This window comes from Pan paniscus, chromosome 5, assembly GCF_029289425.2.
Source record: "Pan paniscus chromosome 5, NHGRI_mPanPan1-v2.0_pri, whole genome shotgun sequence".
In the NCBI taxonomy this organism is placed as follows: Eukaryota; Metazoa; Chordata; class Mammalia; order Primates; family Hominidae; genus Pan; species Pan paniscus.
Genome location: NC_073254.2, coordinates 129,687,957 through 129,702,284, shown reverse-complemented (window position 1 = coordinate 129,702,284; position 14,328 = coordinate 129,687,957). Strand labels below are relative to the sequence as shown.

The following is a 14,328-nucleotide window of genomic DNA, read 5'->3' as shown; positions in this document are numbered from 1 at the left end:
ATATTAAACACAGTCCCTAATATCACTGTGGCACCCCAATTTAGAAGAGCTATACTGTACCAACTTTGCTTTCCACCCACAGAAAGGACCAAGTATGAAGTTCTATAAACACCATTCCCCCTTAATTGAGGAACTGGTAATCGAAATACAAACTGATCTGCTTATTCACTATTTACATGGCCATTCAAAGTAATAAAATTTTAAAAGTAAATGTTATGTTGAAAAAAGTCAAGTGAAAAGCAAGATGTTATCCAAACAAATTAGCTGTCTTTAAACAAAGTAAGTTTTCCTTTCCTTTCAAATAAGAAAAAAAGAGAACCAAAAAGTTCAGCAATAGAAGTGTAATTCACATGAATCGCAGTGATGGTATACCATGGAATAGGAAAAAATAAGTTACAAGTCATAGTTCAAATTTTTTTCATACCCCTGCCTGTACTGTAACTTGTGAACTCTAGAACTTTAACAGACTTTCTGAAAGCTGAAAAGAATCCAGTAACTCGTACAGAGAACCTCATGAACAGTTCCTCAGGTACCACAACCACCTGTTTCCAGCGTGTTCCAGCCATGGCTTGTAAGTGGACCTGCAAATGCTGCAATGTCCAGGGTACCAAAATAGGGGAAAGGCACCCAGGCACAGCTCAAGGGAGCTAGCTTACCCCAAGGCTGTGTTTGACAGGGATTTGGGAACTGGAGAGGAAGGAGGAGGAGGCAGAGTACAGCCTCTGTCCTACGGCCCCACACCCACCGGCAGACATCCATCCTCCCGCCTGCGCCCTGCCGCGAGGGGGTACTCACAGCTCTAGTCTCATACAGAACCAGCTTCTGGACCGAGCTGATGATGGGGGCGGCGGCCGTGGGCATGGCAGCGGCAAATGGGGGCCCCACAACAGGGCACGAGCCACCGGACCGCCCCAGGAGACTCGGCGAGAAAACCCCTCAGGCCCTGGACATCAAGTCCAGCCAGGAACAACACCCATTAGGCACTAAACCTATAGATGATCAGGTGTTTCCGGATCCCTGCGCCCCGCCTCCAGGCAAGCCCCGCCCCTCACGGCGGGAGCGGGGCTGGAGGACGTATCATAGAGAGGTCGGGTAGAGGCTCCCGGGACCTGCGTGCTGCCGAGAGAGGAAGCGAAGGGCACCATCTTTGGTAAGGACTGGAGGAAAACATGGGCGGAGAAAAAGTCGACGGATTAATTGAGTCTATTTATCTCCTCCCTCTCTTTGGAAAAAAGCGGAAGGTTTGGGATTGGGTAGCTTCTTTTGAAAAGGGTTCTCCGAGTTGCAGGATAGATCCCTGGGTTTTCCCTGCCTGCTGCGGCCCATTTTCCTGGAAGCCGGCCCTCTGACGGTCCTTCACTGAGTGTCAGTTTTCCCCTCACCTCTAATCCATGTTGTACCTACGCTGTGTGGCCCAAGAAATTGTTTTAAAATCACCTAAAGCTGGAAAGTGTGGCTTTGCCACACGTTTGTGCCTGAGGGTAGCCACTTGAAGTTGTCGACAGAGACTAGCGCAGTGTGGCGGAGCCGCGCTTGAAAGGAGGTTTCTTCATTTCATGTGTGCGACATAAATGGGCATGCGCGTACCCTCTCTTCCATAGTTGTGAAAATGAGTGTATTATAATTATGAATGCCAAATTAGGTACAAAAGTGACTATTTCGAATTGGAAAAGAAATGACAAAGAACTACAGCCCCGCCTCCCGAGGCCCCGCCCCCCCAAGCAGAAGGTGCGCGGCGGCCAGAGGTCTCCCCGGCAACCGCCCGACAGCCCCGCGGAGTCCCTGGAGGCAGTTGCTTCCCTGAGGAGGGTCCGGCTGCGGCCAGGTAAGGAGCCTTCCGGCGGCCCGCTGGGTCGTGGTCCGCCCTGGAGGCATCTTGGTATCTGTTGCACGGAACCCCGCCTCCTGCGGGGACCCCCAGACCAGCTTCTTTTCTTGCAAAACGGTCTCTTTGTAAATCCACTTTTTAAAACCACGTCTCCTTTCAACGACTGAAGTATTTATTCCACAAATATTTACTGAACACCTACTGCAAGAGTATAAGTTGTAGGGGAGAGGCAGCTATCCTATCTTAGGCGGCAATTTTAGGTTTCCCAGGAAACCTCTAAACCTCAGAAACCTCTGCTAGAGGGCTTCTCAACTGCTAAGTGTAAGGAAACTTTAAAAAAAATTTATAGAATTATAGCATACCCAGATAACATTCATGTAATACCAAAGATCATATTGTAAATTAAAATTTGAGAAATTACAAAAATTTTAAAGAAATACTTAAGTCTATGTTATTTTGCGCTTCGTTCCCCCTGTAGTTTGGTACTCCTTTTATTAAGAACTAGAAAGATGGCGGTGTCCGTTCTGGCATTTTGGACTTGGATCTTTTAACTGGGAAAAATAGTTAGCTGTGTTCTGTTTCATAATGAAACCAACTCTTCTGAATATTAGTTAAATGTTTGCACAGTGTTTTTATCTAGGATAGCAACTCTTAAAATACCTGAAGGATTCTAGTTTTCAATTATTATAGTTTAGCACTTCCATTTTAACTTTATCTTAGTTTCTTTCACCCGGAATCAGATCCTAAGACAAAACTTTGAGGGCAGGTTGTTTATATGAGACGTAATCCCAGGAAACAGCAGCAGGGAGGGGAAGAAAACTAATAAAGGAAATACTACCAAAGAAATTTCTTTGTGGGCTGAATTCACTAGGGAATACTGGGAGGCATGTCTCAGTTATCCCCTCTTGAGGGGCAAGGAAGCTGCAGTATTTATTCGCCAACTTCCATCAGTTATTGGATGAAGCCTGATAGGGCAGAACATTGATGCCCTAGAACTTCCAGTCTACCCTGTGTTCAGGGAGAATAGGTTCTGGCAGCCAGAGAAAGCCCTTAGGCAAAAAGTCACACATGCTAACATTTTGGAAGTTGGGCTGGTCGTGCATAGAAAAGGTGTATGTCAAGTGGATATGGGGAAGGCACTAATAGCAGCTGCTACATTCCACCCTTTGCAGCACTCGTATCCATTCTTCCTCCACATCATGTTCACACCATGCCACCCTAATTCTTTAAGGTAGTGGCTAGTCTCAATTTTTAAAAGAAAAGGACTTACAAAAAAAAAAGATTAATGGGACAAGCTGCAGAATCCACTACTGCAATTAATCTGTAATTGATCATCTCCTTCCTCTAACATCATTCTAGATTTTCCTTACTCTTGGCCAACACTTCTGCTGGTCTGTGTTTGCCCAGCAGGATAACAAGCTTTCATCCCTGAGGAGCATAAGCCCTTGGTTACTGTGTCATTGTAAGGTTTTGGTTGCTGCAATTACCCATTCACTGGACATGAAAGCATCAAGAGCTGTCTCAGAGAATCCCCTGAGTTCAAGAAATGCATCCCCTATCCCACTTATCTAGCAGTTTATGGCCATACCACCCTGAGCACTCCCAATCTCATCCAATCACATAGCAGCAACCCTATCTCCATCTGCCAGTGCAATAACTCCTTATGAGCTTTTGGAGTCAAAAATGACCAGGTGGCAGCAGTAGTTTTAAGATTTAATGAAACCTTTACTGGGTCCCCTGATAGAACCATCTCTCCCCTCCACCAGACCCAGGACCTCTTGTCCAGAAGTGAGGTGCAAATTTCCCAAGTCAATCACTGAGAGTATTAGTGAGAGGGGTCACTCCTACTTCCAGCCCTTGATTCAAAGCGTGTTCCTCATCTTGAAGTACATTGTCTCAATCCCACACAATCCCAAGCTAGCGCCTTAGCTGTGCCTTTAAGAGACCATTCCAACATTCTGTCAAACCAGTAGCTTCTAGGTAAAGTGGTATTGTAAAAAGGGTCCTCTGATCCAAGGCAATAGTATATGAGATCTCATGAAGATAAATGAGACATACTCTAAACCTTTAGGTAGTGGTGCTGGCCAAGGCACTGCAGGTAGGAAAAACAAGCCCATATTAGGAGCATTTGTCACTTGCCCCTTTAAAGGTGAAGGGGTCCTGTGTAATCAATTTGTCACTGAATGAATGTTTTGTCTCCTAAAGGGGTTGTACCATATTGAGGGCTCAATATGAACAGGTCTCAATTTGTAATCAGTTTGTCACTGAATGAATGTTTTGTCTCCTAAAGGGGTTGTACCGTATTGAGGGCTTCATATGAACAGGTCTCTGCCATGAACAGGTAGAACATTCAGCAGCAGTAGTGTAGCTAAACCAGCCTGGTGAAAGGAGGCCTTGATATGAGCCCATGCCTATCCTTCATCACCTTCATCCCTGCCACCATGCCTACTTCATTTACAAACCCATTATGCAAGCATTGAGGTGACCAGAAGCAAAGATTGGCTCATGTCTACTGGATAAATTATCCTGTCCACCTGGTTTTTTCAGTGCCTCTTCTGAGGTGGATGCTTTCTGAGATACAAATATCTATGTATTTTACATCCACTTACATTAGTTTTCTATGCTGCATAGCAAATTACTGCAAATTTAGCAGCTTAAAACAACACACATTTGTGATCGCACAGTTTCCACAGCCAGGAGCCCTGGCATCACTCACCTGGGTCGTCTGCTCAGGGTTTCACAAGGCTGCAATCTGGTGTTGGCTGAGATGTGCTTCCATCTGGAGACTTGACTAGGGAAGAATCCACTCCCAAGCTGATTCACATTGTTGGCAAGCATCATCATTTTGTGGTTGTAGGACTGAGGTCCCTGTTTTCTTACCAGCTGTTGGCAGGGGCTGCACTCACGTGCCACCCACTCTTCCTCATCACGTGGTCCTCTCACAACATGGCAGCTTACTTCTTCCAAGCCAACAGAAAGTCTCCCTCCAGTCCCCTAAAATGGAGTATTATACCATGTAGCATATTCATGAGACAGACATTCTGTCACCTTTGCTATATTTAGAAGCAAGTTACAGACCCCACTCCCACTCAAAGGAAGAGGATGATGCAAGGGTGTGACTCACTGGAGGTCAGATTAGGGTGTGTTTGCTACACCACCCTCATAGGCCCAATCACATGCTTCTTCCCCAGAACTCTTTTTCTCTTACCTTCTGATCTTGCACCTTCTAGGCCCTTGATGAAACCAGTCCGCATTGTCCTCCAAATTGAGGGCCTAGGAATACTGCTTAAAGCTCTGCCTGCCAGGAAGATTTCCCCTAATCACCATTTTTCAGGGCTACTTGTGAGAGGAACTAATGTCTGGAAGCATTACATTTACAGCTTTTACCAGTATATCGTGATTCATCCATGAATTTTGTTTTCATTTTCTGTCAGCTCTTCTTAGGGAATTCCACATGAGGTGTGAGCTGAAAGAGACATTGGTGCATGAGACAGGTGACATGGGCATATGGGCTGCTTATTTATGAAATTTATTTGTGCCCTGAAGACCTGTTTGAGCCTGATCCCATTGTTCCATTTTTATCATTTAATGGGTTGCTGCAGTGCCTGCCTGACTTTAGGACTTGACTTGTCTGACATAACCAGCTCATAGTGGATACTTCCAGTTGCATAGTCACTTGATATCCCATGACCAGGCATTCATTCTCTACCAGAGCCCAAGAGCATGCCAAGAGCTGTTTTTTGAATGGGGAATTGTTCTCTGCTGCAGACAGCAAGGATCTACAGAGAGAGGCTCCTGTTGTGGCTTTCCTAAGACTCCAGAAGGTATCCTTACATACCACAGCATTGTGGGACCTTTAGTATTGTGGGATCTAGCCAGATGTATGGCCCAGGAAGCAAAGCCTCTGGTACTACAACCTAAAACTACAGAGCTCTTTCTTGCTGTGTGCCCCACTCAAAAATGACAGCTTTCCATGTCACCCACTAAATGGGTCAAAACAGTATTCTTTAGTGCGCTTCATGCTCTCTTTGAAAACTAAAGAGGCCTACAAAATACTGTGCCTCTTTTTTAGAGGTTGAAGGTACAAGGTACAGTAACTCATCCTTTACCTTGGACAGAATGTCCCAGACCACTGGCCTTTTAAAACTTTACCAAAGTAATAAGACCTTCAAACTTTGTAGGTTTATCTCTCACTTTGTACTTACTGCTCATGTGTCTTTATAAGGGGATCCGGGACACTTGCAACTTCCTGCTCACTAGGTCTGATATTGTCAATATTGTGGATCAAGACCCCTTTATACTATATTGTCTCAAACAGCAGGAGAGTCCTTGGGTAAGACTGGATGTTCACTGTCACTGCTCTAAGTGAATACAAATTGCTTCCGATCCTCTTTCTTGATAGGGATTGAAAAGGATGCACACATTGCCAGATCATCAGCTGCATAAAAAATACAAGAGACTGTGTCTATCTAGTAAAGATCCCATCTGCACAGCAGTTGCAACTGAGACTACCAGCTTGTTAAATTTGCAGAAGTCTACCCTCATCTGTTGTGCTCTGTCTAGCTTCTACAAAAGCAAGACTGGAGAAATAAGCAGGATTGTACATCTTTTAAATTGTGGTTGGTATCACTCTTCATTCAGAATGATTTACTCTTGGTTATCTTGCCCAGGGGTGGAGGACCCAGTATGCAATGTCATGAGCTTCCACTTGGCCTTTTCTTTTTCTTTTTTTATTATTATATTTTAAGTTCTGGGGTACAAGTGCAGAACGTGCAGTTTTGTTACATAGGTATACATATGCCATGGTGGTTTGCTGCACCCATTAACCCATCACCTACGTTAGGTATTTCTCCTAGTGTTATCCCTCCCATAGCCCCCCACCCCCGAAAGGCCCCAGTGTGTGATGTTCCCCTCCCTACGTCCATGTGTTCTCATTTTTCAACTCCCACTTATGAGTGAGAACATGCAGTGTTTGGTTTTCTGTTCTTGTGCTAGTTTGCTGAGAATGATGGTTTCCAGCTTCATCCATGTCCCTGCAAAGGATGTGAATTCATCATTTTTTATGGCTGCATAGTATTCCATGGTGTATATATGCCACATTTTCTTTATCCAATCTATTATTGATGGACATTTAGGTTGGCTCCAAGTCTTTTCTGTAGTAAATACTGCTGCAGTAAACATATGTGTGCATGTGTCTTTATAGTAGAATGATTTCTAATCCTTTGGGTATATACCCAGTAATGAGATTACTGGGTAAAATGGTATTTCTGGTTCTAGATCCTTGAGGAATCGCCACACTGTCTTCCACAATGGTTGAACTAATTTACACTCCCACCAACAGTGTAAAAGCGTCTCTATTTCTCCACATCCTCTCCAGCATCTGTTGTTTCCTGACTTTTTAATGATCGCCATTCTAACTGGTGTGAGATGGTTTCACATTGTGGTTTTGCGTTTCTCCAATGACCAGTGATGATGAGCATTTTTTCCATATGTCTGTTGGCTGCATAAATGTCTTCTTTTGAGAAGTGTCTGTTCATATCCTTTGCCTACTTTTTGATGGGGTTTTTTTTTTTCTTGTAAGTTTGTTTAAGTTCTTTGTAGATTCTGGATATTAGCCCTTTGTCAGGGGGATAGATTGCAACAATTTTCTCCCATTCTGTAGGTTGCCTGTTCACTCTGATGGTAGTTTTTTTTGCTGTGCAGAACCTCTTTAATTTAATTAGATCCCATTAGTCAATTTTGGCTTTTGTTGCCATTGCTTTTGGTATTTTAGTCATGAAGTCTTTGCCCGTGCCTATGTCCTTAATGGTATTGCGCAGGTTTTCTTCTAGGATTTTTATGGTCCTGGGTCTTACGTTTAAGTCTTTCATCCATCTTGAGTTAATTTTTGTATCAAGTGTAAGGAAGGGGTCCAATTTCAGTTTTCTCCATTTGACTAGCCAGCTTTCCCAACACCATTTTTTAAATAGGGAATCTTTTCCCCATTGCTTTTTGTGTCAGGTTTGTCAAAGATCAGATGGTTGTAGATGTGTGGTGTTATTTCTGAGGCCTCTGTTCTGTTCCATTGGTCTATGTATCTGTTTTGGTACCAGTACCATGCTGTTTTAGTTACTGTAGCCTTGTAGTATAGTTTGAAGTCAGGTAGTGTGATGCCTCCAGCTTTGTTCTTATTGCTTAGGATTGTCTTGGCTATGAGAGCTCCTTTTTGGTTCCACATGAAGTTTAAAGTAGTTTTTCCCAATTCCATGAAGAAAGTCAGTGGTAGCTTGATGGGGATAGCATTGAATCTATAAATTACTTTGGGCAGTATGGCCATTTTCACAATATGATTCTTCCTATCCATGAGCATGGAATGTTTTTCCATTTGTTTGTGTCCTCTCCTATTTCCTTGAGCAGTGGTTTGTAATTCTCCTTGAAGAAGTCCTTCACATTTCTTGTAAGTTGTATTCCTAGGTATTTTATTCTCTTTGTGGCAGCTGTGAATGGGAGTTCACTCATAATTTGGCCCTCTGTTTGTCTGTTATTGGTGTACAGGAATGCTTGTGATTTTCGCACATTGATTTTGTATCCTGAGACTTTGCTGAAGTTGCTTATCAGCTTAAGGAGATTTTGGGCTGAGACAATGGGGTTTTCTAATATACAATCATGTCCTCTGCAAACAGAGACAATTTGACTTCCTCTCTCCCTATTTGAATACCCTTTATTTCTTTCTCTTGCCTGACTGCCCTGGCCAGAACTTCCAATTACTATGTTGAATAGGAGTGGTGAGAGTGGGCATCCTTGTTTTGTGCCAGTTTTCAAAGAAAATGCTTCCAGTTTTTGCCCATTCAATATGATATTGGCTGTGGGCTTGTCATAAATAGCTCTTATTATTTTGAGATACGTTCCATTGATACCTAGTTTATTGAGAGTTTTTAGCGTGAATGAGGTGTTGAATTTTGTTGAAGGCATTTTCTGCATCTATTGAGATAATCATGTGGTTTTTGTCATTGGTTCTATTTATGTGATGGATTACATTTATTGATTTGCATATGTTGAACCAGCCTTGCATCCCAGGGATAAAGCTGACTTGATTGTGGTGGATAAGCTTTTTGATGTGCTGCTGCATTCAGTTTGCCAGCATTTTATTGAGGACTTTTGCATTGATGTTCATCAGGGATATTGGCCTGAAATTTTCTTTTTTTGTTGTGTCTCTCCCAGGTTTTGGTATCAGGATGATGCTGGCTTCATAAAATGAGTTAGCGAGAATTCCCTCTTTTTCTATTGATTGGAATAGTTTCAGAAGGAATGGTACCAGCTCCTCTTTGTACCTCTGGTAGAATTTGGCTGTGAATCCGTCAGGTCCTGGACTTTTTTTGGTTGGTAGGCTATTAATCACTGCCTCAATTTCAGAGCTTGTTATTGGTTTATTCAGGGATTCGACTTTTCCTGGTTTAGACTTGGGAGGGTGTATGTGTCCAGGTATTTATCCATTTCTTCTAAATTTTCCAGTTTATTTGCTGAGAGGTGTTTATGGTATTCTCTGATGGTAGTTTGTATTTCTGTGGGATCGGTGGTGATATCCCCTATATCATTTTTTATTGCATCTATTTGATTCTTCTGTCTTTTATTCTTTATTAGTCTGGCTAGTGGTCTATATATTTTGTTGATCTTTTCAAAAAACCAGCTCCTGGATTCATTGATTTTTTTTTTTTTTTTTTTTTTTTTTGAGACAGAGTCTTGCTCTGTCACCCAGGCTGGAGTGCAGTGGCCCAATCTCGGCTCACTGCAAGCTCCGTCTCCCGGGTTCACGCCATTCTCCTGCCTCAGCCTCCCAAGTGGCTGGGACTACAGGCACCCGCCACCACGCCTGGCTAATTTTTTGTATTTTTTTAGTAGAGATGGGGTTTCACCCTGTTAGCCAGGATGGTCTTGATCTCCTGACCTTGTGATCCACCCACCTAGGCCTCCCAAAGTGCTGGGATTACAGGCATGAGCCACCACGCCCAGCCAATTCATTGATTTTTTGGAGGGTTTGTCGTGTCTCTCTTTCAGTTCTGCTCTCATCTTAGTTATTTCTTGTCTTCTGTACATTTTTAATTTGTTTACTGTTGCTTCTCTAGTTCTTTTAATTGTGATGTTAGGGTGTCAATTTTAGATCTTTCCTGCTTTCTCTTGTGGGCCTTTAGTGCTATAAATTTCCCTCTACACACTGCTTTAAATGTGTCCCAGAGATTCTCATACGTTGTGTCTTCATTCTCATTGGTTTCAAAGAACATCTTTATCTCTGCCTTAACTTCATTATTTACCCAGTAGTCATTCAGGAGCAGGTTAGTTTCCATGCAGTTGTGTGGCTTTGAGTGAGTTTCTTAATCCTGAGTTCTAATTTGATTGCACTGTGGTCTGAGAGACTGTTATGATTTCTGTTCTTTTGCATTTACTGAGGAGTGTTTTACTTCCAATTATGTGGTCAATTTTAGAATAAGTGCAGTGAGGTGCTGAGAAGAATGTATATTCTGTTGATTTGGGGTGGACAGTTCTATAGATGTCTATTAGGTCTGCTTGGTCCATAGCTGAGTTCAAGTCCTGAATATCATTATTAATTTTCTGTCTCATTGATCTGTCTAGTATTGACAATGGGGTGTTAAAGTCTCCCACTATTATTGTGTGGGAGTCTAAGTCTCTTTGTAGGTCTCTAAGAACTTGCTTTATGAATCTGGGTGCTCCTATATTGGGTGCATATATATTTATTATAGTTAGCTCTTCTTGCTGCATTGATCCCTTTACCACTATGTAATGACCTTCTTTGTCTCTTTTGATCTTTGTTGGTTTCAAGTCTGTTTTATCAGAGATTAGGATTGCAACTCCTGCCTTTTTTGCTTTCCATTTGCTTGGTAAATATTCCTCCATCCCTTTATTTTGCACCTATGTTTGTCTTTGCATGTGAGATGGGTCTCCTGAATGTAGCACACTGCTGGGTCTTGACTCTTTATCCAGTTTGCCAGTCTGTGTCTTTTAATCAGGGCATTTAGCCCATTTACTTTAAGGTTAATATTGTTATGTGTGAATTTGATCCTGTCACTATGATGCTAGCTGGCTGTTTTGCCCATTAGTTGATGCAGTTTCTTCATAGTGTCGATGTTCTTTACAATTTGGTATGTTTTTCAGTGGCTGGTACCAGTTGTTCCTTTCCATGTTTAGTGCTTCCTTCAGGAGCTCTTGGAAGCCTCGTTTTGACAAAATCTCTCAGCATTTGCTTGTCTGTAAAGGATTTTATTTCTCCTTCACTTATGAAGCTTAGTTTGGCTGGATATGAAATTCTGTGTTGAAAATTCTTTTCTTTAAGAATGTTGAATATTGGCCCCCACTCCCTTCTGGCTTGTAGGGTTTCTGCAGAGAGATCCACTGTTAGTCTGATGGGCTTCCCTTTGTGGGTAACCCAAGCTTTTTCTCTGGCTACCCTTAACATTTTTTCCTTCATTTCAACCTTGGTGAATCTGACGATTATGTGTCTTGGGGTTGCTCTTCTCAAGGGATATCTTCATGGTGTTCTCTGTATTTCCTGAATTTGAATGTTGGCCTGCCTTGCTAGGTTGGGGAAGTTATCCTGGATAATGTACTGAAGAGTGTTTTCCAACTTGATTCCATTCTCCTCATCACTTTCAGGTACACCAACCAAATGTAGATTTGGTCTTTTCACATAGTCCCATATTTCTTGGAGGCTTTGTTTGTTCCTTTTTATTCTTTTTTCTCTAATCTTGTCTTCTATCTTTATTTCATTAAGTTGATCTTCAGTCACTGATATGCTTTCTTCCACTTGATGGATTCGGCTATTGAAACTTGTGTATGCTTCATGAAGTTCTTGTGCTGTGTTTTTCAGCTCTGTCAGGTCATTTATGTTCTTCTCTACACTGGTTATTCTAGTTAGCAATTCATCTAACCTTTTATCAAGGTTCTTAGCTTCCTTGAGTTGGGTTAGAACATGCTCCTTTAGTTCAGAGGAGTTTGTTATTACCCACCTTCTGAAACCTACTTCTGTCAGTTCATCAAACTTATTCTCTGTCCAGTTTTGTTCCCATGCTGGCAAGGAGTTGTGATCCTGTGGAGGAGAAGAGGCATTCTGGTTTTTGGAAGTGTCAGCCTTTTTGTGCTGGTTTCTCCCCATCTTTGTGGATTTATCTACCTTTGGTCTTTGATGTTGGTGACCTTCGGATGGGGTTTCTGAGTGGACGTCCTTTTTGTTGATATTGATGCCATTCTTTTCTGTTTGTTAGTTTTCCTTCTAACAGTCAGGTTCCTCTGCTACAGTTCTGCTGGAGTTTGCTGGAGGTCCACTCTAGACTCTGTTTGCCTGGGTATCACCAACAGAGGCTGTAGAACAGCAAAAATTGCTGCCTGTTCCTTCCTCTGAAAGCTTTGTCCCAGAGGGGCACCTGCCAGATGCCAGCGGGAGCTCTCCTGTATGAGGTGTCTGTCGGCCCCTGCTGGGAGGTGTCTCCCAGTCAGGAGACATGGGGGTCAGGGACCCACTTCAGGAGGCAGTCTGACCCTTAGCAGAGCTCAAGCACTGTGCTAGGAGATCCCCTGCTCTCTTCAGAGCTGGCAGGCAGGGATGTTTAAGTCTGCTGAAGCTGTGCGCACAGCCACCCCTTCCCCCAGGTGCTCTGTCCCAGGGAGATAGGAATTTTATCTATAAGCCCCTGACTGGGGCTGCTGCCTTTTTTTTCAGAGATGCCCTGCCTAGAGAGGAGGAGTCTAGAGAGGCAGTCTGGCTACAGCGGCTTTGCTGAGCTGCGGGGGTGGGAGGAGGGCTCCGCCCAGTTGGAACTTCCCCAAGGCTTTGTTTACACTGTGAGGGGAAAATCACCTACTCAAGCCTCAGTAATGGCAGACTCCCCTCCCCCCCACCAGGCTCCAGCATCCCAGGTCACTTGAGACTGCGGTGCTGGCAGCGAGAATTTCAAGCCAGTGGATCTTAGCTTGCTGGGTTCTGTGGGGGTGGGATCCGCTGAGCTAGACCACTTGGCTCCCTGGCTTCAGCCCCCTTCCAGGGGAGTGAACAGTTCTGTCTCACTGGCGTTCCAGGCGCCACTGGGATATGAAAAAAATTCCTGCAGCTAGCTTGGTGTCTGCTCAAACAGCTGCCCAATTTTGTGCTTGAAACCCAGGGCCCTGGTGGCGTAGGCACCAGAGGGAATCTCCTGGTCTGCGGGTTGTGAAGACTGTGAGAAAAGCATAGTATCTGGGCCAGAGTGTACCGTTCCTCATGGCACAGTCCCTCACGGCTTCCCTTGGCTAGGGGAGGGAGTTCCCCGACCCCTTGCACTCCCTGGGTGAGGCGATGCCTCACCCCGCTTCAGCTTACCCTCCATGAGCTGCATCCACTGTCTAACCAGTCCCAGTGAGATGAGCTGGGTACCTCAGTTGCAAATGCAGAAATCACCCACCTTCTGTGTTGATCTCGCTGGGAGTTGCAGACCAGAGCTGTTCCTATTCAGCTATCTTGCCAGCCTCCTGCGTTAATCTTTTTTGGGGGGCGGCAACTAGTTAATATTTTTTAGTCAAACTTTTCATTTTGAGATAAGTGTAGATTTACATGGAGTTGTAAGAAATAATATAGAGGAATCTTGTGCCTTTATTTCTGTTATGATAATATTTTGCAAAACTATAGTATTGACATTGATACAGTCAAGATACAGAACGTTTCCATTCCATATGTTGCCCATATATAGTCATACCCACTTCCTTATTGCTCTACTCCCTGCTAACCCGTGGCAACCATTAATTTGTTCTCTATTTCTATATTTTTGTCATTTCAAGAATGTTACATAAATAAGACAATATGTAAACTGTGGGATTGACTTTAGTTGTTGTTTTGCTCTGTATAACTCTTTAGAGATTGATACACGTTGCTGCATGTATCAATAGTTTATTCATTTTTATTATTATCATATTCCATGGTATGGATGTACCACAGTTTGCTTAATTGTTCACCTTTTGAAGAACATCTAGGTTGTTTTCAGCTTTTGACTATTTTGAATAAAGCTGCGATGAACATTAATGTATATGTTTTTATGTGAACATAAATTTCCCTTTCTTTGAGATAAATGCCAAAAAGTGCAATGGCTAGTCATATGTAGTTGCATGTTTAGTTTTTTAAGAAACTTCCAAATATTTTCCAGACTATACCATTTTATATTCCCACCAGCAATGTATGAGGGATCCAGTTTCTCTGCATCCTCACCAACATCTGGTGTTGTCACTATTTTTTATTTTAGCCATTCTGATATGCATGTAATATTATCTGATTATTATTTTAATTGCATTTCTCTAATGGCTAGTGATTTTTAACATCTTTTCATGTGTTTGTCATCTGTATATCTTCTTTGATGAAATGTCTCTTCAGATATTTTGTGCATTTTCCAATTGAATCATGATATTTTTTTCCTGTTGACTTTTTTAAACTCAGTGAAAAGAATTCTGTTGACCTTTGATAGTTATTTATGCATAGCCAATTATTC

The 14,328-nt window shown here is 42.9% G+C and overlaps 2 protein-coding genes across 3 annotated transcripts in view; one reads left to right on the top strand and one right to left on the bottom strand.

The window, feature by feature from the left end:
• Positions 1–1,076, bottom strand: part of FIG4 (FIG4 phosphoinositide 5-phosphatase) — a 135,599-nt gene extending 134,523 nt beyond the window's left edge. Inside the window, exon 1 of the mRNA XM_003805509.4 lies at positions 796–1,076. Coding sequence (XP_003805557.4) covers positions 796–861 — 66 coding nt within the window. The 5' untranslated portion in view covers positions 862–1,076. The remainder of the gene's footprint in view (positions 1–795) is intronic.
• AK9 (adenylate kinase 9) overlaps positions 1,051–14,328 on the top strand; it is a 199,535-nt gene continuing 186,257 nt past the window's right edge. The window contains exon 1 of one of the 2 annotated variants that reach the window (XM_057302574.2): positions 1,051–1,150. Coding sequence is in view for 1 of the 2 variants with exons in the window: in XM_055114038.2 (XP_054970013.2) it covers positions 1,627–1,825 (199 nt within the window). In the remaining variant the exon portion in view is untranslated. Of the gene's footprint in view, positions 1,826–14,328 lie in introns of both variants that reach the window. The other variant, XM_055114038.2, reaches the window with a different exon arrangement.